This window comes from Muscardinus avellanarius, assembly GCF_963383645.1.
Source record: "Muscardinus avellanarius genome assembly, chromosome: 3".
Taxonomy (NCBI): domain Eukaryota; kingdom Metazoa; phylum Chordata; class Mammalia; order Rodentia; family Gliridae; genus Muscardinus; species Muscardinus avellanarius.
Window position 1 is genome coordinate 403,712 of NC_137788.1, and position 21,216 is coordinate 424,927.

Consider the following 21,216-nt stretch of genomic DNA (forward strand, 5'->3'; position numbering starts at 1 on the left):
ACCGCTGCTGCTCATCTAGGAAGACAAGCATTTCTATTTACAAAGAAGGGACGTGCACACCAGCTTCCCTCGCCACAGCCACGTCACCCGTGTACCTGCACTGCTCCCTGCAGCCCGCCATGTCTGCCTGAACCCTCGTCTGTTGTCACTTTCTTATACAAGCCAAGGGTTACTAAGTCTAACACAGATGCAAAGATAAAGAAAGCCATAGTCTCCCGCCTGTCCTCAAAAAATGTATATGGATAAAGGCAACTCACGTCACCAGCTATAGCTAGGTGTGCTGAAGTTAATCTGGCCCAGCTGAGAGCCACCATGCACATCATCCAACTCTGCCCAGCAAAGCCTCGTGAGCAGTATTTACACCAAGGGACTATCCAGCCCAGCCCAGCCCCTCTGGGAAGCCCACTACTCAACATCTACCACGGTGACAAGCGACAGTGGCAGGGAAGAGAAGGAGAAGGCTGGAGAGACTCAAGGCACTCACTGGGCAGAGGGGAAGGCATGCCTAGAGAACAGCACTGGCCACTGTGTCGGGAACCCAAACAGCGAAGGGTGGGCAACAAAACTGGCCAGAGTCAAGGCCAGGCTTACAAGCAGAGCCCCCAGAAGGCCCTAGCCTTAAGGCAGACCAGATCTTCTGTTAGACGGGTCATTCTGGGGGCACAGGACATACAGGATAGTACTAAAAGCTAGGTATGGGGAGTGAGGAGAAGCCATTATTCAAGAGGCGACCCTGGGAAGCCTCACCTAAGCTCCAAGGCTAAGGAGAGTAGTGAGGAAACACCAGACTCTCCACTAACCTCACCACTAACCCAGACATAAGGAAAGCTTCTATTCATTTTTTTTTTTTTTTGCAGTACTAGGGATAGAAGCCAAGGTGCTTCTACCTCCAAGCTACACTCCCAGCCCTATTTTTTTATTCTTTATTTTGAAACAGAGTCTCACTAAGTTGCAGAGGGCCTCACTATGTAGCTGAGGCTGGCTGTGAACCTATGATCCTCTTGTCTCAGCCTCCCAAATACTGGGAATTTCTCATAATTTAAGATCGGCAAAAACAAGTTCTGTAGCCAAAACTAAAGTGTGAAAAACACTGGTTTAAAATATGGTAGAGGGCTGGGCGTGGTGGCGCACGCCTGTAATCCCCGCGCTTGGGAGACTGAGACAGGAGGATTGCACAGGTTCAAAGCCAGCCTCAGGGACTTAGTGAGGCTCTCAGCAACTTAGTGAGACCCTGTTTCCAAATAAAATATAAAATAGGTCTCGGAGTATAGCCCAGAGGTAGAAAGCCTCTGGGTTCCATCCCCAGTACCACCAAAAAAATAAATAAAATATGGTAGAGGGGCTAGGCGGGGCAGTGCACGCTTGTAATCCTTGAGAGGCAGAGACAGGAGGATCGCACTGGTTCGGAGCCAGCCTCGCTGGCTTAAGAGACCCTGTTTCCAAATTTAAAAATATACATATAAGTAGGTCTGGGAGTGTAGCCCGGAGGTAGAAGGGCTTCCAGGAACCCCAGTACCACCAAAAAAAAAAAAAAAAATAGGGCTAGGAGTGTAGCTTGGAAATAGAATGCCTCTGGGTTCCATCCATACTGCTGATGCACAGAATGGAGGACAGAAGCAGGAACTGAGCTTATCTAGAAAAGGGCTGGCTGGGCATGGGCAGTCAAGAGATGGCCACCCCTGGTGACACTGCCAGCTCAGACCTGCCCACTGGATCCTCTTCCTGCCTCCAATACTCTGCCACTCTGTCTCACAGACCACACATGGTAGTCTTTGCCCAAACACTTTATAATAGCTGCCAGGCGTGGTGGCGCACGCTTGTAATCCAGCATTTGGGAGGCTGAGACTAGAGGATCACGATTCGTGGACAGCCTCAGCTACTTAGTGAGGCCCTCCGCAACTTAGTGAGACCCTGTTTCAAATTAAAAAATAAAAAATAGGGCTGGGGTGTAGCTCAGAGGTCGAATGCCCCTGGGTTCCATCCCCAGACCCACAGGAGAAAAAAATAATAATAATAATAATAATGACCTCAATCTGGGCATGGTGGCTCACACCTATAATCCCAGTACTTGAGAGGCTGAGGCAGGAAGATTGAAGGTTCAAGGACAGCCTCAGCAGAGTAACTTTCAGTGACCTAGGGAGACACTGTTTCAAAACAAAAAATAAAAAGGGGGCTGGGTGTGGTGGCACACGCTTTTAATCCCCGCACTTGGGAGGCTGAGACAGGAGGATCGCACAGGTTCGAAGCCAGCCTCAGCTACTTAGTGAGACTCTGTTTCCAAATAAAATATTTATATAAAAAAAAAAAAAGGTCTGGGAGTATATGGAGTATAGCCCGGAGGTAGAAAGCCTCTGGGTTCCACCCCCAGTGCCACCAAAAAAAATAAAAATAAAAAGGGGCCAAACATGGTGGTGCATACCTGTAATCCCAGTTCTTGGGAAGCAGAGAGAGGAAGATTATAGGTTCAAAGCCAGTCTCAGCAACTCGGTGAGACTCCTTAGTAACCTAGTGAGACCCTGTTTCCAAACAACAAAAAAAGGGTTGGGAGGGCTAGGTATGGTGGGGCACATTTGTAATCCCAGTACTTGGGAGGCTAAGACAGGAAGATGGCAGGTTCTCAGTCAGCCCCTACTTAGTAAGATCCTTTGCAACTTAGTGAGATTCTGTTTCAAAATAAAGAATAAGCCGGGTGTGGTGGCGCACACTTATAATCCCAGCATTTAGGAGGCTGAAACCAGAGGATCTCAGTTCGCAGACAGCCTCAGCTACTTAGTGAGGCCCTCTGCAACTCAGTGAGACCGTGTTTCAAAATAAAGAATAAAAAATAGGGCAGGAGGTATAGCTCGGAGGGAGAATTCCCCTGGGTTCCATCCTCAGACCCACAAAAAAAAAAAAAAAAGAATGAAAAATAGGGCTGGGGATGTAGCTTAGAGGTAGAATGCCCCTAGGTTCAATCTCCAGTAACACACACACACACACACACACACACACACACAGTTGGGAGGGTAGCTCAGAGGTAGAAAGACCCTGGGGTCAATCCCCAGTACCACAATAAATAAATAAATAAATAAATAAACAAACAAACAGAACTGGGGGTATAGCTCAGAGGAAGAATTGTCCCCTATTCAATACCCAGTACTATCCCCCCCAAGAAGAGGATAATACTAATAACAATAATTACTCTAGACCTTAGTGCACACCAATAATGATCAATGAACCAGGTGTGATGGTGCACACCTGTAATCCCAGTACTTAGCCAAATTCTCAGCAACCCAGTGAGACCCTGTTTCAACACAAAAAATAAAAAGGCACCGGGTGTGGTGGCACACACTTGTGATCCCAGCATTCGGGAAGTGGAGACCAGAGGATCATGGTTCGTGGACAGCCTCAGCTACTTAGTGAAGCCCTTTGCTACTCAGTGAGACCCTGTTTCAAAAAAAAATAGGACCAGGGGTGTAGCTTGGAAGTAGAATGCCCCTGGGTTCCATCCCCAGTGCGCAAAGGGGGTGGGGGGGCTGTGGGTGTAGCTTGGAGGTAGAATCCCCCTGGGTTCAATTCCCAGTACCACACACATAATAAAAGGCCAGAGATCTCCATCTTGACCACCCAGTCAGGTCAACCCACCCAGCCCGGGGCCTTTGCATACAGTTCCCAGCAGACATCCACAAGCTCCTCACCCTCTACAGTGTCTGTCTTCTCTGGAGGTCTCCAGACTCTTGACCTGCGGCCTGGCTAATACTCTGCAGAATGGCACTGCCACAGAGTACCGTCTGCCTCCCCACCAGTGTCAATTCCAAGACCAGGGCCCAGCATATGCTCATTCTGTGTCCCCAGGACTTCTAGAGGTCCACTGTGCACAGCCACTTTTCCTGGGGGTCCCTGACGCTTGCAATTCCTACTCACCTCCTTCCCATCCCCATTATGCTACCCCTTCAACCATAACAATTTCCAGTATGTCCCCATCTCAGTCCATCTTGTGCACTTAAATCAATGCAGCTCGGTCATCCACTTCCCACAAAAGCCCTCTGGATTCCTCCATTAACCGGGCATGGTGGCACACACTGTAATCCTAGTACTTGGGAGGCTGAGACAGGGGAACCTCAGGTTCATACCCAGACGCAGAAACTTAGGAAAGCCCTTTGCAATTGAGACCCTGATCAAAATAAAAAAATAGGACTGGGAATGTAAATCAGAAGTGGAACACATCTGGATTCAATCCCAAGTACCATAAACACAAACACACAAACATAAACACATTCTCCCATAGCCAAGCTGACAAATGTCAAGTGCCTCCATCTGCCAATCCCTAAAGCAGCCCAGCCAGAGCACATACCTCCCAAGACGCCTGATACAGCCTGACCCACCTACCAATCTCCATGGCTGCTTCCCAGCCCACTCGGTGGAAAATGCACCGCAGGCCCTCCCACCTAATTTAAGCCATGCCCCTCAAAAGCCCCCCACCTGCCCTAAACAAATGCCTTCCCCCATCTTTCGCCCCAGCTTCCACCACCCACACCACATAGGGGCCTTTCAGGCCTCAGCAGGGCAGGACCGGCTGACTGACTCCCCAGGAACGTGCATCAGGGGCAGCACACAGCCTTGCATAGAAGAGTGCTTCTACACAGTACTGTCCCTAACTACCCTCTGTGTCAACAGCAAGCTCACCTCTTGCCAGCACCTACTGACAAACCCAACAATCCACAAGCAGATCCACGAGAGACATGTTTTTCCCCCTAAATGTTCACTCTTGAGGTTAACATTCCATTATGTGTAAAATAATTCACTTGATAATTCAAATACAACTGTTTGGACTCAGCTAAGTGGTCAAGTTGAGCACGTAATGACAGTAGAAAGCCATACAAAATGAGTAAAGTAGGTCCTGCCAAATCAGTCACAAGACAAACTTCCCTCTCATAACTGTTTTTATTCATTATTTCATTTTGTGTGTACATGTATATGTGTGGGCCTGGGATGCAACTCAGCCATGTGCACCCTACCACTTAGCAACACCTTCAGTCCCATGCTCACTTTTACTATGCTGCTTTTTTTTTTTCCCGGCACTGGGAATGGAACCCAGGGCATTCTACCTCTGAGTTATACCCTCGGCCCTATTTTTAATTCTTTCTTTTTTGGTGGGTCTGGGGATGGAACCCAGGGGCATTCGACCTCCGAGCTACACCCCCTGCCCAATTTTTTATTCTTTATTTTGAAACCAGGTCTCACTGAGTTGCAGAGGGCCTCACTAAGTAGCTGAGGCTGGCTTAGAACCATGATCCTTCTGTCTCAGCCTCCTGAATGCTGGGATTACAAGTATGCGCCATCACGCTTGGCTTTATTTTATTTATTTTATTTATTTTCTGCAGTACTGGGGATTGAACCCAGGGTTATTCTACCTCTGAGCTACATCCTCAACCCTATTTTTTATTCATTATTTTGAAACAGGGTCTTACTAAGTTTCAGAAGGCCTCACTACATAGCTGAGGCTAGCTTCAAACCTGCGCAATCTTCCTGTCTCAGCCTCCCAAATACTGGGATTACAAGTGTGTGCTACCAAAAACAACTAGTCTTTTTTTTGCAGGTCTGAGGATGGAACCCAGAGGCATTTGACCTCTGAGCTACACCTCCTGCCCAATTTTGTATTCTTTATTTTGAAACAGGGTCTCACTGAGTTGCAGAGGGCGTCACTAAGTAGCTGAGGCTGCCCACGAACCATGATTCTCCAGTCTCAGCCTCCCAAATTGCTGGGATTACAAGCGTGCGCCACCATGCCCAGCTTAGTCTTTTTATTATTTTTATTTTATTTTATTTATTTATTTATTTGGTGGTACTGGGGATGGAACCCTTCTACCTCCAGGCTACACTCCCAGACCTATTTTATATTTTTTATTTGGAAATAAGGTCTCTTAAACCAGCGAGGCTGGCTTCGAACCTGTGCGATTCTCCTGTCTCCACCTCCCAAGTGTGGGGATCACAAGCGTGCACCACCACGTCTTTTTATTTTTGAAACAGGGTCTCACTGAGTTGCAAAGGGCTTCAATAAGTAGCTGAGGCTGTCCATGAACCAAGATCAGGGGCAGCCAACTTTTTTTGTGGGGTACTACTGGAAATGAAACCCAGAAATATTCTACCTCCAAGGTACACCCCAGCCCTATTTTATTCTTTTATTTTGAAACAAATCTCACTAAGTAGTAGAGTGCCTCACTAAGTTGCTGAGGCTGGCGGCAAACCTATAATCCTCCTGTTTTAGCCTCCCAAGTACTGAGATTACAGGTCTGTGCCATCATGCCAGGCTCAAAGTCCAGAGTAGTTCAGAGGTAGAATACCCGTGGGTTCAATCTATAGTACTAAAAAAAAAAAAAAAAATACTATGACTCAGTTTCACCAACTACCCTCCACTGCCACACTAGAGTCATACTCTCACAGCCTTCCAAGGAAGCTGCTTCTCCCAATTCTCCTCAACCAAATAGGACAGGGAAAGGGGGAGGGACCTCAAAGAGGAATCAAAATGTGAATATAGTAATGTGCTTCAGATTCTCTTCCAACCAAGCCCCCTGGAACAGAGCACATAGGTGCATTATACTGAAGAAGAGTGTAGACAGTAAAAAATCACTAGCATGGTACATGTATGAGGCCAGTGGCAACTTTGCAAGACTCTGTTTCAAAATTATTAGGGCTGGGGTATAGCTCAGAGGTAAAATGCCTCTGGGTTCAGTCCCTAGTACAAAAAAAAAAAAAAAAAAAGGTGTCAACACACAAACTGACAGCAGCCTGAATCATCACCAAGGCCACAGTCTCTCCAGTCCCGCATCATCATACCAAGGATCCATGCTCACCAGTATCCATGCTCCCTGTTCCTTCTCCTTTGAACATCTCTCACAGCAAGTGCAGACCTTAACTCAGGTGATAGTGTGGCAGACGACCTTGGCCTGACTGGTCAGAGGGGCATGTGACAGTACTTCCAGGAAGCCTCTCCTCCCAGGTTGCTGTACAGGCTGGATGGAAGCCCAGGCTGATGGGGACCATCCCACCACTCATGCACACCTGCCTGAGAATGGAGCTACTACACAGGCAGTGCCATGTACTACAGATTACTGACTGCAAGTCCTAGGCACCTAGATCTAAAAATGCCTGAAGCCTATGTCCCAGAGTTTTCAATTAGGTGAAACCCTTTAAGTTCCTTTTTTTTTTTTTTTTTTTGGTGATATTGGGGATTGAACACAAGAGCATTCTACTCTGAACTACACTCCCAGCCCCTCTTTATTTTGTTTTGAAACAGTCTCACTAGGTTGCTGGGAGTCTGTGTTGTGGAGGCTGTCCTTGAACCTTGATTTTCCTGTCTCAGCCTCCCAAGTACTGGGTTTACAGGCATGCATCACCACACTCAGCTAAGTTCCTTTCTTTTGTAGCCATAGTACACCAAGTTTCACTCACTGGGACTGAAAAGGAGTCTTGTACCAACACCTACTAGGCGGTGACATTCTATCTTGAATTTAGGTCTGATAAAAATGTTGGGAATGAGCAGGACATGGTGGCATAAACTTGTAATCCCAGTACTTGGGAGTCTGAGACAGGAGGATCGCGGTTCGCGACCAGCCTCAGCTACTTAGTGAGGGCCTCCGCAACTTAGTGAGACCCTGTTTCAAAATAAGGAATAAAAAATAGGTCTAGGAGTGGAGCTCGGTGGTAGAAATTCCCCGGGGTTCAATTCACAGTACCGCAAAAAAATAAAAATAAAAAAATGGGTACTGGACTTTAATCACACACCTGCTAAGTGATATTCGCCAGAAGGTCATTAGTGGGGATGATGTGGGTAATTAGCAGATGTGGACAGTCAGTTGAGGCCAGGGTAAGGACATGTCCAAGACCAAAGACCGACTGTTACCGCCCGGAATTTCTGTTCTATTACCCCTCGGGGGCATAAGCATAGGCACGCTCGTTTCTGTTGGGAGTTATGAAGCAGTTTGGGGTTCTAACTGTTGTGAAGAGGTGGCAGGCTCAACCGGAGCCACCCACCCAACACAGACTCCCCGGATACATTTACAAACCAAGATCAGTGATGACTCCTCCTCAAAGTACCCGAAAGTGTCCCAACCACAGGAAGTCTCCGCAAGAGACCCTGCCGGGAGTCAGCCAGGTCCCAATCTATCCGGTGGTCTCTCCGGCCCGGCGCCCGGGCGGCCCGCCGTAACCGACCTCGGGTTCGCAGGGCCGCCTCCGGCCGCAGCCCCGCGGGCGGCGGCGCGAACGGGGGCTGCTGGTGCGGTGTCCCCCGCGCCCCGCGGCCGGCTCCGGGGCGGAGGACGAGCGCCCGAGGCCCCGGCGCAGCCCAGGACCCTCACCTCTCCCCGTCGCCGCGGGTGGGCCGCCGCCGCGCTCAGGCTCGCCGTGGTCGAGGCCGGAGCAGGGTGCGGAAGAGGGGGGCCCGCGCCGGAGAGTCGCACCGAGCCGCGACCGAACCCACCACAGCGCTGCCGCCGCCTCAGCTTCCAAGATGGTCGTTCGCGGGGCGGGCCCTGGTCTCACTTCCGCTTCCGGTACCCAGCGCCCTGCGGCCGCCGCTCTAGGCAGCTCGGAGGACCGAGCCCCTATCTCTGTGTCACCCGCGCCCCGCGAGGCTGCAGACCGCAGGCGCGGAGACCGGACGGTCGGCGCGTGCGCACTGGGAGGCCGCGCCGCGGGGCGGGGCCGAGGTGAACGGCCGGCGCGTGCGCAATGGCGCGCAGCTCTGCGCCTGGGGCCGCGCCCCTCGCCCAGGACCGTCCCCCTCGGCGGCCCTAGGAACAGTTCGTGGCCGCCGTGGGCCCGAACCACCCAGGCGCTCCCCTGTACACAGTCCCCACCAAGGGAGCTTCAGCTCTCTCGAGGAGCCAGCCCAGTTTCAGGGGACCCCACAGCTCGGCACGACCGCGGGCTGCCCGCCGGCCACCGACGCGGGAGGGGAGTCCGCTCTAGTCCCGTCCCTACCGCAGGTGGCCGCGCCTCGGGCTCGCCAGCCCTCCGCACCGCCTGTCCAGCCCCGACGCGCCCTCCCTGTGGGGCCCCTGAGGGCCACAGGCCGGGCCAGCGACCGCCCTGCTGCGGGGACAGCGGCCTCGTAAAAATAGTTGCAGTATTTCCCACGGCACTTGCCACCAGCCCGTGAATAGGGTCATTATGCCCGCGGACACCGCGCCTAGGCTGGCTCTCCGCTCCCACGGCCCACTCCCTGGCCCTGGGGAGGGAGACACAGCTTGACACAGGGTCCGCAGGTGGGGAATAGAGAGGACACAGGCAGGTAGGAAGGATTCCAGTGGATCGGAGTAACTAACAGTGCCCATGGCTTAAAGTCCACTTTCACGTGGCTTAAACCATCTTAAATTCCACTTCCAAGTCTTTTTTCTTTTTTTTTCTCTTTTGCGGGTCTGGGGCTGGAACCCAGGGGCATTCGACCTCTAAGCTACACCCCCTGCCCTATTTTTTATTCTTTATTTTGAAACCGGTCTCACTGAGTTGCAGAGGGCCTCACTAAGTAGCTGAGGCTGCAGCCGGGCGTGGTGGCGCACGCTTGTAATCCCCGCGCTTGGGAGGCTGAGACAGGAGGATCACACGGGTTTGAAGCCAGCCTCAGCTACTTAGTGAGGCTTTCAGCAACTTAGTGAGACCCTGTTTCCAAACAAAATATTTTTAAAAGGTCTGGGAGTATAGCCCGGAGGTAGAAAGCCTCTGGGTTCCACCCCCAGTACCACCAAAAAATAATAATAAGTAGCTGAGGCTGTCCGCAAACCGCGATCCTCCAGCCTGGAGGCTCCTGGGTTCTACCCCAGAACCGAAAAAAAAAAAAAAAATTAGAGCCCGGTTTGATGGCCCACGATTGTAATCCAAATACCTGGGAGGCTGAGACAGGAGGATGGCAAGTTCTAGCCAGCCAGCCTCAGCAATTTAACCAGGCCATCAGCAACTTAGAACTTTTTATTTATTTTTTTTATTTTTTTATTTTTTTATTTTTTTGCGGTACTGGGGATGGACCCCAGGGGCTACAACCCCAGCCCTGTTTATTCTTTATTTTGAAACAGGGTCTCACTAAGTAGCTGAGACTGGCTGTGAACCTATGATCTTCCTGTTTCAGCCTCCCAAATACTGAGATTACAATTGTGTGCCACCATGCCCAGCTTTGGTGAGAACCCTTTCGAAAAGGAAAGTAAAATTGGGACGGGGGTTTACCTGAGAGGTAGAGCGCTCCTGGGTTCACTCCCCAGTACTGTGCCGGTATTGGAAAATGGCTTTGGTTAATTTCAAAGATGTACAAAGTAGTCAGGGCCTGGGCGCTCCCCTGGGAGGGGAGACAGCTGTTACAATGCGGAGCCCCCCTCTCTCTTTGCCCTTTCATCCTAATGATTAACCTATAGTAAAAGCCTCAGGGTCAACTGAAGTCTTAGCCCTAAAACTACATAGAGGCAACCGGTGCCTCTGTTTACCTCCTCTCCTCTGTGACCAGGCCGGGTGTAGGAAAGGTAAACTCCATGCGCTGCTCAAAGCACCCCTAGCTGATGAGCAGCCAACGCTGCCCGGTACAATAGAGGCGAAGGCCAGGTAGATTCTTGGCCCCTGCACTTAGTGAGCGGCTGTCTTGGAGGCAAAGAGCCACCACCTGGCTAAGGAATAAGCTACCAGCCATTGCCTTGGTAGCGCTGGTAAGAAGATACCAATACTAAACTTAAAGGCCGGGGTCCTGAAAAGGAGCGCGAGTCCATTTCCGGGCTTTCCTGCGTGCGTGCCAGCGTGCTGCTCTTTCCTTCTCTATTTCCTGCTGACTCTGTAATAAAGGTTTGTTAAAGCTGCACCAAGCTGCCTACTCGTTTTTAATTTTTCTATTCAACAAACTTTAGTTGAATAAGAAAAAGAACCCTCACCACCATTTTTTTTTTCCCCCGTGGTACTGGGGTTCCTGGAAGCCCTTCTACCTCCGGGCTACACTCCCAGACCTATTTTTTTTTTACTTTTTTTTTTTTTTTTTTGAAACAGGGTCTCCTAAGCCAGCACGCGCGGCTGGCTTCGAACCTTGAACCTGCGCGGTCCTCCTGTCTCTGCCCCCCAAGCGCGGGGATTACAAGCGTGTGCCACCACGCCCAGCCCTCACCACCATTTAAATTGTAACAGTACCACACACCAAAAAGCCTATTATTGGGCCTTTTTTTCCAGGTTTGTAAATAACTTCTTTCTTGCCAGGTGTGTTGGCATGGGCTTGTAATCCCAGCATTTGGGATGCTGAATCAGGAGGATTAGAATTCACAGACAACCTCATCTACTTAGTGAGGCCCTTTGCAACTCAGTGAGCCCCTGTTTCAAAATAAAGAATAAAAGTAGGGCTGGGGGTATAGCTCGGAGGTAGAATGGCCCTGGGTTGGATCCCTAGCACCAAAAAAAAAAAAAAAAAAAAAATCTGACTGGGGGTGTAGCTCGGAGGTAGAATTCCCCTGGGTTCAATCGCCAGCACCACACTAAAAAAAACTTCTTTCCTGACCTGGACCTGAAGGAAAACAGATTGGGGAACATTTTTTTGCTCAACAAATAGATAATTCTGTGAGTTAAATTTTATATTTATTTTGTGGTGCTGGGGGTGGAACCCAGGGGCTGGGATTTAAATGTTTAGAAGTTGATCACTTCATCTGTATGTCTCACTATTCATGAAACCTTCAATGCTGCACCAGCATGGTACTATGATGTTTCCAACACTGCGAGCAAACCCAGGGCTCATGCATGTTGGGCAATTGCCCTACCACTGAGCTGTATTCCCAGCTCAAGTACTGTTTAAATTTACAAAGGAGAATGATGAAACCTTCAGATGGAGAAATTAATACATTATTTTTCATCAAAAACAAGAAAACAACCCTTAGAAGGTAATGATTAATATGCCAAGTCGTCAATGGGCATGATTGTGCATGCCTGTAATCCCAGCATTTGGGAGGCTGAGACGGGAGGATTACAGTTCACAGCTAGCCTCAGCTGCTACTTGGTGAGGCCCTTTGCAACTCAGTGACACCTGTTTCAAAATAAAGAATAAAAAAATAGGGCTGGGGTGTAGCTCAGAGGTAGACTCCCCCTGGGTTCCATCCCCAGTACCCAGAAAAAAAAAGTCAAGTCAACACAAAGTAGGACTAAAAATACCCTTTTAGATCATGTCTCTAAAATACTCATATAAGCCAGGCGTGGTGGTGCATGCTTGTAATCCCCGTGCTTGGGAAGCGGAGAGGATCGCGCAGGTTCGAAGCCAGCCTCACTGGCTTAAGAGATCCTGTTTCCACATAAAACAGTATAAAAATAGGTCTGGGAGTGTCACCTGTGGGAGTGTAGCCGGAGGTAGAAGGTCTTCCAGGAACCCCAGTACCACCAAAAATAAAAAAATAAAAAAAATAAAAGGACTGGGGGTGTAGATCAAATGTGGAATGTCCTTGAGTTTAATCCCCAGTGCCACACAAACACACAAATTAACCTGTTCCTTACTTTGACCTCAAGGTCCCTCACAGCTTGAAGTCCACCTTCTTTTGGGGACCTCCCACTCCCTCCCTATGACACTGAAGTAGTCCTGATGGCAGTAGGGTACTGACAGTGGGCACAGCTGGTCTTGGAGTGACCGGTGGGGGATTCTCACCTCGGGGTGAGAACTTAGAGTTGGTCGGCTGGACTGGAAGGCCCAGTGTTGGCCACCTCCTCCTTCCACACGGAAGCGGACAGATCGGCCAGAGGGGCAGCTGAGGACTGGGCTGAGTGGGGGTTGGGGTGTGCTCCCCAGCTGCCCCTGGGGAAGCCGGCTCAGAGGGCGGGGTTAGGGTAGCCATCACCCAGTGCAGAGCTATAGATTTGCCCAGCTACCTGGCTGTGTGTGGCAGAGCTGGGCTGCAAACTCCAGGTCTGCGTCCTTCGCCCAGACTGCCTCTCAGGAGCAATCGCAGGTTAGCAAGGTGGCTGACCATTGCCAGTTGATGGCAGAGACCCAGCCCCATCCGTCCATAGTGGCTACTGGCAGGGAGCAGGCACAGACACACCTGGCCAAGTTCAGGCGGCTGCCACAGAGCTGAGCCCCAGACCTGGACATGGAGAGTTAGTCATGAAAACCCAGCCTGCTCCTGCTCCTGCTAGCCACAGGCCCCACCTTCCACTGCCCCACTTGGAAACAGGGCAGCATGAGCTCCTCCCTGCTCCCTGGGCAAGCTGAGCCATTTAAATTAATTTATTTATTTTTATGGCACTGGGGATGGGACATTCTACCTCCAAGTTACACCCCTAGCCCAGTTTTATTCTTTTATTTTGAAACAAGGTCTCTCTAAGTTGCAGAGGGCTGGAGATTGATTCTAGAGGTATTCTACCACTGAACGCTACCCACAGCCTTATTTTATTTTTTATTTGGAGACAGGGTCTCCTTAAGTTCCCGAGAGCCTCACTAAGTAGGTGAGGCTGGCCACAAACTTGTGATCCTCCTGTTTTAGCCTCCCAAGTACTGGGATTACAGGTATGTGCCACCATGCCCAGGAGGCAGAACCATTTTTAGGTGGGGGAAAGTTATGTAAGGGAGACTACCCCACAGGAAGGTACAAGCACAGGCTGTCCCAGGCACACCCAGAAGCAGCCACGGATGCTGCCAGGGCTGGGGCTGCAGCCACTGTCAGAGCACTCTCCTGCCTGTGTGTCCTTGTGTAAAATGGAGGTGCCAACTTACTCACTGAGGCACCAGGGGTGCTAGGAGCATCCTGCTGGGAAGACTGCAGAGGGAGACTCAGCTCAGATGGTGGAGATCCCCTCCGGCATCGGCCCCGGGCTCCTGCTCACTGCGCACACCTGGGTCACACCTGGAGGGAGAAGGTGCTGAGATGGAGGCAGCCAGCAGGTCCTAGCAAGACCCCATGGCCTCAAGCCACCCAGTGACCTTTGACTGGCGGTCAGCAAGCCTTAGCCTGCCCAGCCCTCTCTGGAGAGAGTTGATGGACTTAGCAGTGGTGATAGCTGTGGAGTGGGCAGCTAGGTGGAGCCAATGGTGCCTGGGACCTCCTCATACCCCCTGGCCACACCTTGTGTGCAGGAACCACCCTTCTCAGCTGGAGAGCCGGGCTTCACCTAGGAGGCGCTCCTGCCATCCGCTCCAGGTGGCCCCTCAGAAACCGCTCTTCAGGAAGAGATGAGGAGGCCGAGCTGCAGGCCTCGCGATCCTGTCCTGGAGTGCTCTGACTCTGTGGGCACGGGGCAAGGAAACATGCCTTGCCAACAGCCCAGCTTCCTTCCGCAGCCCCAAACTGCTGAAGCCACAGCCTGCTCATGTTCGTGGCCCAGAGGGCCCTAACCCCCACGGCAACGCCACCACTCACAGACCCCCCAGAGTAACATGGGTCGGATGTGGGCGCCTGGGACACCCGAGCCCCTGGCAAGTGCGGGTGCCCGGTACCAGCCACATCAGCCAGACCCCGCTCCAAGCCTTGGGCTGGAAGAGACACCCCAGCCCTAGTTTGCACTTGAGGAAGCAGGCACAGAGAGGTTGAGTAATTTGGGCAAAGCCACCACACAGCCTGTAGGTGACAGAGCTGTGATGCGCATCAGGCCCGGGCAGGCCCAGGACCAGCTCTTCCCCAGCATGACTTCCCTCTCCTGGGCTGTCACCAGCGGCTGCTGTTTCCTTCCAGACCCCCGGGCTCATGATCTCACTCTTCCTCATGGTTCCACCGGCTGTACTCAGTCCCTCATGCCGACCCAGGTCCTCAGCGCTGATTCGTGGTGGGGTGTCAGGAACCGAAAGCCTGCCGGGGAGTCCCCCGCCCTGGAGCCAGACTGGGGAACTCGTCATTTGGAATGGCGAGGTGAGGGCAGGCTCACCCTGGGAACATGCAGGGTCCCCCAGTAGAGACAGGGCCCCTGTTACCCTGCCTTGAGTGCCCCGCTGTGATTTGGGCCCTGAGTGTGTGCTGTGGACTTGACATGCACTGTGCTTTCCGGGTGGGCACGTGGCCTTAGCAGGTGAACTGGCAGCTCAGAATGGCCAGAGAAGGTGAACCCCTGCTCCTGCCGGCACACACAGGCCCCAGGACGTCCTCACAGTTAGTACCACAGTGGCTGCCGACCTGCCCCAGGAACACCTGTGATCCATCTGGGATGCAGGCCCCACCCAGTGTCCCTGAGCCGAAAACACCTGTAGTCAGGCTGGAGGTGGAGCCCGGCAGATGCCCAGCCAAGGGCTCCCACATCTCTGCTCCCCCAAGGATTCTGCTTCCAGAGCCGGACATGGTGGCCCATGGAGGAGGATCGCGGTTCGCAGCCACTTCAGCTACTTAGTGAGGCCCTCTGCAACTTAGTGAGACCCTGTTTCAAAATAAAGAGAACAAAATAGGGCAGGGGGTGTAGCTCAGAGGTCAAATGCCCCTGGGTTCCATCCCCAGACCCACAAAAAGAAAAAAAAAAAGATTTCTCCTTCCAGTCCAAAGCAGGTGTGGCCACCCTTGCTGTCTGTGCCCTCCCCTGCCCACACCCAGCAGCCTGTTAAAGAGGAGCTGCCCAGCCAGCCTTGGGTCACTTCCCACTGTGACCTGCTGGAGCGTCACCACCCTGGCAGCACACCACGTCCTGGCAGGGACACCAGCACGGGGAAGGCCCAGCCTCCAGGTAACAGGGGCGCTTGACCTGGGCTCCACTCCCCACATTTGGCTCCTGGGGGTTGGGGCAGGGACCCCTCCATGGCAGGTGGGCAGGTCAGACCTTGGGTCTGCTGGCTGGCAGCGGAGGGCACTGTGGGGGCGGCTCCTTGGGTGGAAGCCTTTGACGGCATGTGTCCAGGCACAAGCTCTATGGGATGCCCAGGTCTGAGCCTGGCATGTTGGCCTTCGCTGTATATGTATGGACCAGGCAGGAAAATGGGCCGGCGTGGTCCACCACCAGCAGTCGGGAGGTCGTAAAGCCGAGCAAAGAACCTCAGGCCCGCGAGAACCCCTGCCTCCAGCCCTGCAGAAGCTGGCTGCCCTGCTCCAGCGCCCAGTCTGCAGCAGAGCCCAGGCCAGATGCCCACCCAGGCCTGGGCAGTGGGAGGGGACTGGAGCCCAGCAAGCTGCTCCCCAGGCTCAGGAAGGTTCAGAAATTCAGGCCAAAATGGGGACAGTGTGGAAAGTCCTCCAGGGTCTTGTACAGTGGCTCAGAGCCTGTCAGAGCAGGCTGGGCTGTGCCATTGTGACCAAGGGACACAACTGTCCCGGGTATTCCCAGGGACAGAGAATGGGAGTCTCCCAGGCCCTGGGTGGGGGAGAGCCCCAGCCGGGCTGCAGCTGGGCTGGGCTGGGCTGGGCAGGGAGCAGCACGGGTGGCAGGCAGCAGCCTGCTGAGGCTTGCTTCTGGCACACAGGCTGAAGCCATGGCCCAAGCCGCTAACACAGAGCCTGGGACCCGGATGCCCCCCCAGAGCCAGCCACCCCTGGCACTGTGCGAGCGGGCACGCAGGGAAAGGCTGGTGGAGTTGCCTGCCTCCTTCAGGGAGCTGCTGACCTTCTTCTGCACCAACGCCACCATCCATGGCACCATCCGTCTCGTCTGCTCCAGCCCCAACCGGCTCAAGAAGGCGTCCTGGGGGCTGCTGTTCCTGGCTGCCTTGGGGGCCCTCTACTGGCAGCTGGGGCTCCTCCTGGAGCAGTATTGGCGCTACCCCACCATCATGGCCGTGTCAGTGCACTCGGAGCGCAAGTTCTTTCCGTCAGTCACCCTGTGCGACATGAACCCACACCGGTGAGGGCTGGGTGCAAGCCTCCCAACGCCTCACCTCAGTGGCCTGGGACGCACGCCTCTCTGGGCCTGGTCTCAGTTGAAGCCTCTCTGCCTCGCAAAGCCTGGCCACAGATCAGTGCTCTCCCAGCCCCGTGCCCAGCCGGGTCCTCTCGTCTCTCAGGGCCTCCCTGGAGGAAGTCCAGGCATTGGAGGCCCAGGGTCAGGGAGAAGAGGGGCCTTCCAGAAGGGCAGTCTCAAGGCTCCCCAGGGGAAGGGCCGGTGGCAGACCGGGTGGGGATGTGACAGGAGCCTGGGGACAGCCTGGGAGCGTGTCAGGAGGAGGGGTGCCTGGGGGTGGGCCGGGCTGGGGGCTGCTCTCAATTCTGTAGCCACAGAGCACCAAGTCCAGCTCTCACTTCAGACACCTTTCCTGGGTCCCGAGCACAGCAGGGCTGAGGACACTGAGGCTGACCACCCACTGGGGTGGGTCTCTCCAGGAATGCCCCGGGTGACTGATGTGGGTGGCCCTGGAGCCATATCTCTGACTCAGTGTGCCCCCTGTCTGGCCCTGCTCACAGGCCAAGCCCCATCCACCGCCATCTGGAGGCCCTGGACGCATTTGCTGAAGAGAATATCCATTCCCTGTACAATTTCAACCTCAGCAAAGACAGGGATGCCCCCTTTGCCCGTGTCCCCAGCCCTGAGCCCCCCTTCCAGTTGGACCGCAGCATCCGTCTGCAGCGGCTGAGGCACCTGGGCGGCCAGCACCAAGTGGGCTTCAGACTGGTGAGGAGGGGCCCTGGGCACTCTGTCCCCCAAGGCCTGGCCTGGGCAGCGGGGCGGGGCTGTGGCTGAGCAGACCCCACCCCTCCCAGTGTAACATCACCGGCGCAGACTGTTTCTACCGGGCCTACTCATCAGGCATCACGGCTGCCCGAGAGTGGTACCGCTTCCACTACATGGACATCCTGGCCCTGCTGCCCGCCACCTGGGAGGACAGCCACCAAAGCTGTGGTGGCCACTTCATCTTATCTTGCCGCTATGACGGCAAGGACTGCCAGCACCGGTGAGTGGGGCGGGGATGGTGGGCTGCGCCCTCTGCCCCCCCAGCGGAGCATGGCTACCCTGGCATCCATCTGGCCAGACACCAGGAGCCAGCTGCCTGAGGCCGGCTGCAAACAGCTCCCTGCACAGAGGAGGCGGGCCAGGACCTCATCATATGCCTTGTGATGGTAGGAATGTGGTCTGAGTGTGGCCTCCGGTCCGTTCCAGGCATTTTCAGAAGTTCCATCATCCCACCTATGGCAGTTGCTACACCTTTAAGGGCGTGTGGGCTGCGCGGCGCCCGGGCATCACCCATGGTGAGTGTCAGCCTCTGGTGGCCGCCTGGATGTGCCGGTGGGGCAGGAGAGGAAGGGGCCTCACACCTCCCTTTCCACCTCCCCAGGGATCAGCTTGGTCCTCAGGGCTGAGCAGCAGGATCACCTGCCTCTGCTCTCCACCGAGGCCGGGATCAAGGTCATGGTTCATGGGCACAACCACACACCCTTCCTGGAGCACCTGGGCTTCAGCATCCGGCCTGGGACTGAGACCACCATCGGCATCAGAGAGGTAGGCAGACGCCAGACCTGCCCCACGCAGGCTGGGGGCGGGGCGGGGCGGGGCGTGGTGGGGCGGGCTGGTAGGACTGAAGCCCCTCCTTCCAGGACCAGTTGCGCAGGCTCGGGAGCCCCTACGGCCGCTGCACTGAGAGCTCCGAGACGGTGCAGGTGCCGTTGCTGTACAACACCTCTTACACCATGCAGGTGAGTCTTTGCGATAAAATCCTACGAACGCTAGCCCGGGGTGGCGCACGTTTGTAAGCTCAGCATTTGGGAGGCTGAGACAGGAGGATCGCGCGTGGTTCGTGGACGGCCTCAGCTACTATTTAATGAGGCCCTTTACAACTCAGTGAGACCCTGTTTCAAAATAAAGACAAAAACGGGGCTGGGGGTGTAGCTCAGAGGTAGAATGCCCCTGGGTAATCGTCCGAGCGCAAGTTGGCCATTGCGCATGCAGGGCCCCAATTCCTGTCCCTGCTGCCCCCCAGGCTTGCCTGGTGTCCTGCTTCCAGAAACTGATGGTGGAGACCTGCTCCTGTGGCTACTACCTCTACCCCCTGCCGGTGGGGGCCCAGTACTGCAGCCATGAGCGACACCCGGCCTGGGGTGAGCCCTGCCCTCCTCCATGAGGGTTGCTGCCGGCATTCCCCAGGGTCCCGCACGGATGCTCCTAACAGTGCCCCCGACATCCCTATAGGCCATTGCTTCTACCGCCTCCGCCAGGACCTGGAAACCCACCGGCTCCCCTGCTTCTCCCTCTGCCCCAGGCCCTGCAGGTGAGTGGGGGTGATGAGTTAAGGGTCAGGGGCCGTGGCCCTAGGTTGTGCTGCTGGGCATGATGCAGCCCTGTCTCTTCCAGGGAGTCTTTGTACAAGTTCTCCGCCGGGACCTCCAGGTGGCCTTCCAAGTCGGCTGTGAGTCCCTGCGCGGGAGGGGTCGGGGTGGGCCCAGCTGGTGTCCTGTGGTCCCTGCTCTGTACCGTCCCCCACCCCACCCTGAGGTGCCGGGCCGCTGGAGACGGGAGCATAAACGTGCCAGCCTTCTCTGCAGGACTGGATCCTGGCTGTGCTTGGAGAGTGGAGCCCACAGAGCCAGAGGCGGAGCCAGACCGGGAGGCGGAGCCCTGGCCGCAGGTGGGCTGGCCCTCCCCTGCCTGGGGTGTCCCGGGTCCTGGGGCCAGCCCTCACACCTCTGTCCCCACCCCAGGAGCAGTGTGGCCAAGGTGAACATCTTCTACCAGGAGCTCAACTACCGAATGGCAGACGAGGCACCCGTGTACTCTGTGAGTCCCTGGAGGCTCCTGGGCTGGACTGGGGAGGGGCGGGGTCAGCAGCTGGCCACTCCCACCGGTGGCCGCGGTGGGCAAGCCTGAGCACAGGGTGCCAGGTGTGGGACACCCCCCTCACTGCCGCCGGCCCGCAGATTCCGCAGCTGCTCTCAGCCATGGGCAGCCTCTGGAGCCTGTGGTTTGGCTCATCGGTCCTCTCTGTCCTGGAGCTGCTGGAGCTGCTGCTGGACGCCATGGCCCTGGCCCTCCTGCTTGGCTTCCGCTGGCTCTGCAGAGCACAAGTTTCCCAGCGAGAAGCCAGCACTGCCTCGGGGCTGTCCCATCCCACTCCAGGGGCCAGCCAGGCGCCCAGCACCTGCAGGCATGCTGGTGGGGACCCAGGGGGCCGGGCAGGGTCTCACCAATCACAGACATTGCCCAGAGCCCTGGAAGGGGTCCTGGTGGCAGAGACAGGCTGAGGTCCAGCCCCTTGAGACACCTGACACGTGAACCAGCCTGCTGGGGTCATCTGACCCCCCGGCCTCACCCCGGGGGCTGTCGCAACAGTGGAATTCCCTGGCTGTCCAAAATGGGCCATACTAGCCCCCACAGGGCCTCCTCTGGCCACCCAAGGGCGCAGGAAGCCGCATGACCAGGCAGGCACCAGGGCTTCTCTTCTCCCAGTCATTCTACTCTGTTGTGTCCTGGGGTCAGGGAGGTCCAAGACAGGAAAAAGGCGTGCTCCCACTCTCTGGACCCTAGAGTTGTAGGTGTGACTGTGTCTGTGCGTGTTTGCGGGTGGGACAGGGGTGCTCACACATGGTGCTGTGTCTGCTTGGCGTCATATCTGTATTTCTGGGTATGGCCGCACTTCTGTCTACACCTGAGTGTAGGTGTGCCTGCCTGTGTTCAGCAGAGCCTGCTCAGCACTGGGCGGCCCCTGGTCAAGCAGGGCGGCAAACCCAAAGGTCTGTGGCCTCAGCTGCTTTGCAATAAAGGCAGTGATTCCACCTGGTAGTCAGTGCATGAATGCGTCTCTCCGATTACCATGCTGGGGTGAGCTGCAGACCTCACCCTGCACCCCAACTCCACCTTGGAGGAGACCACAGCGGCTGCAGTGCAGGGGCCAGGGGACACCATCCCAGTGGGCTACCTACTTCTGTGTTCACCACTGAGGCCAGAGGAAAGTCGAGGGGCCAAGTGCCTGTAACCCCAGCTACTTGGGGGCTGAAGCAAGAAGATGGTAAGTTCAAGGCCAGCTTCAGCAACTTAGAAGACCCTATCTCAAAATAAGAAGTTAAAAAAGGACTGGGAAACTGGGCGTGGTGGCGCACGCTTGTCATCCCAGCATTCAAGAGGCTGAGGCCTGACAATCGCGGTTCGCAGACAGCCTCAGCTACTTAGTGAGGCCCTCTGCAACTCAGTGAGACCCGGTTTCAAAATAAAGAATAAAAAATAGGGCAGGAGGTATAGCTCAGAGGTCGAATGCCCCTGGGTTCCATCCCCAGACCCGCAAAAAAATTAAATAAATAAATAAAATAAAAATAAAAAAGGACTGGGATCCAGGTGTGGCGGAACATGCTCTAATCCCAGTACTTGAGAGGCTGAGACAGGATCGCAGGTTCAAGAACAGCCTCAGCA

At 54.6% G+C, this 21,216-nt stretch overlaps 1 protein-coding gene across 1 annotated transcript; it reads left to right on the forward strand.

The window, feature by feature from the left end:
* Window positions 1-7,804: 7,804 nt before the first annotated feature.
* On the forward strand, window positions 7,805-20,785 carry SCNN1D (sodium channel epithelial 1 subunit delta; the record flags this gene model as incomplete). The annotated part of the gene is given in 20 exon segments (XM_080692705.1): window positions 7,805-7,846; window positions 8,207-8,494; window positions 8,565-9,094; window positions 14,720-14,822; window positions 15,492-15,621; window positions 15,866-15,990; window positions 16,352-16,728; window positions 17,286-17,493; window positions 17,583-17,773; window positions 17,980-18,068; window positions 18,155-18,318; window positions 18,414-18,512; window positions 18,797-18,914; window positions 19,006-19,084; window positions 19,168-19,222; window positions 19,359-19,465; window positions 19,467-19,590; window positions 19,731-19,965; window positions 20,469-20,543; window positions 20,643-20,785. Coding segments are annotated over 20 exon segments (3,282 nt in total).
* Window positions 20,786-21,216: the final 431 nt, after the last annotated feature.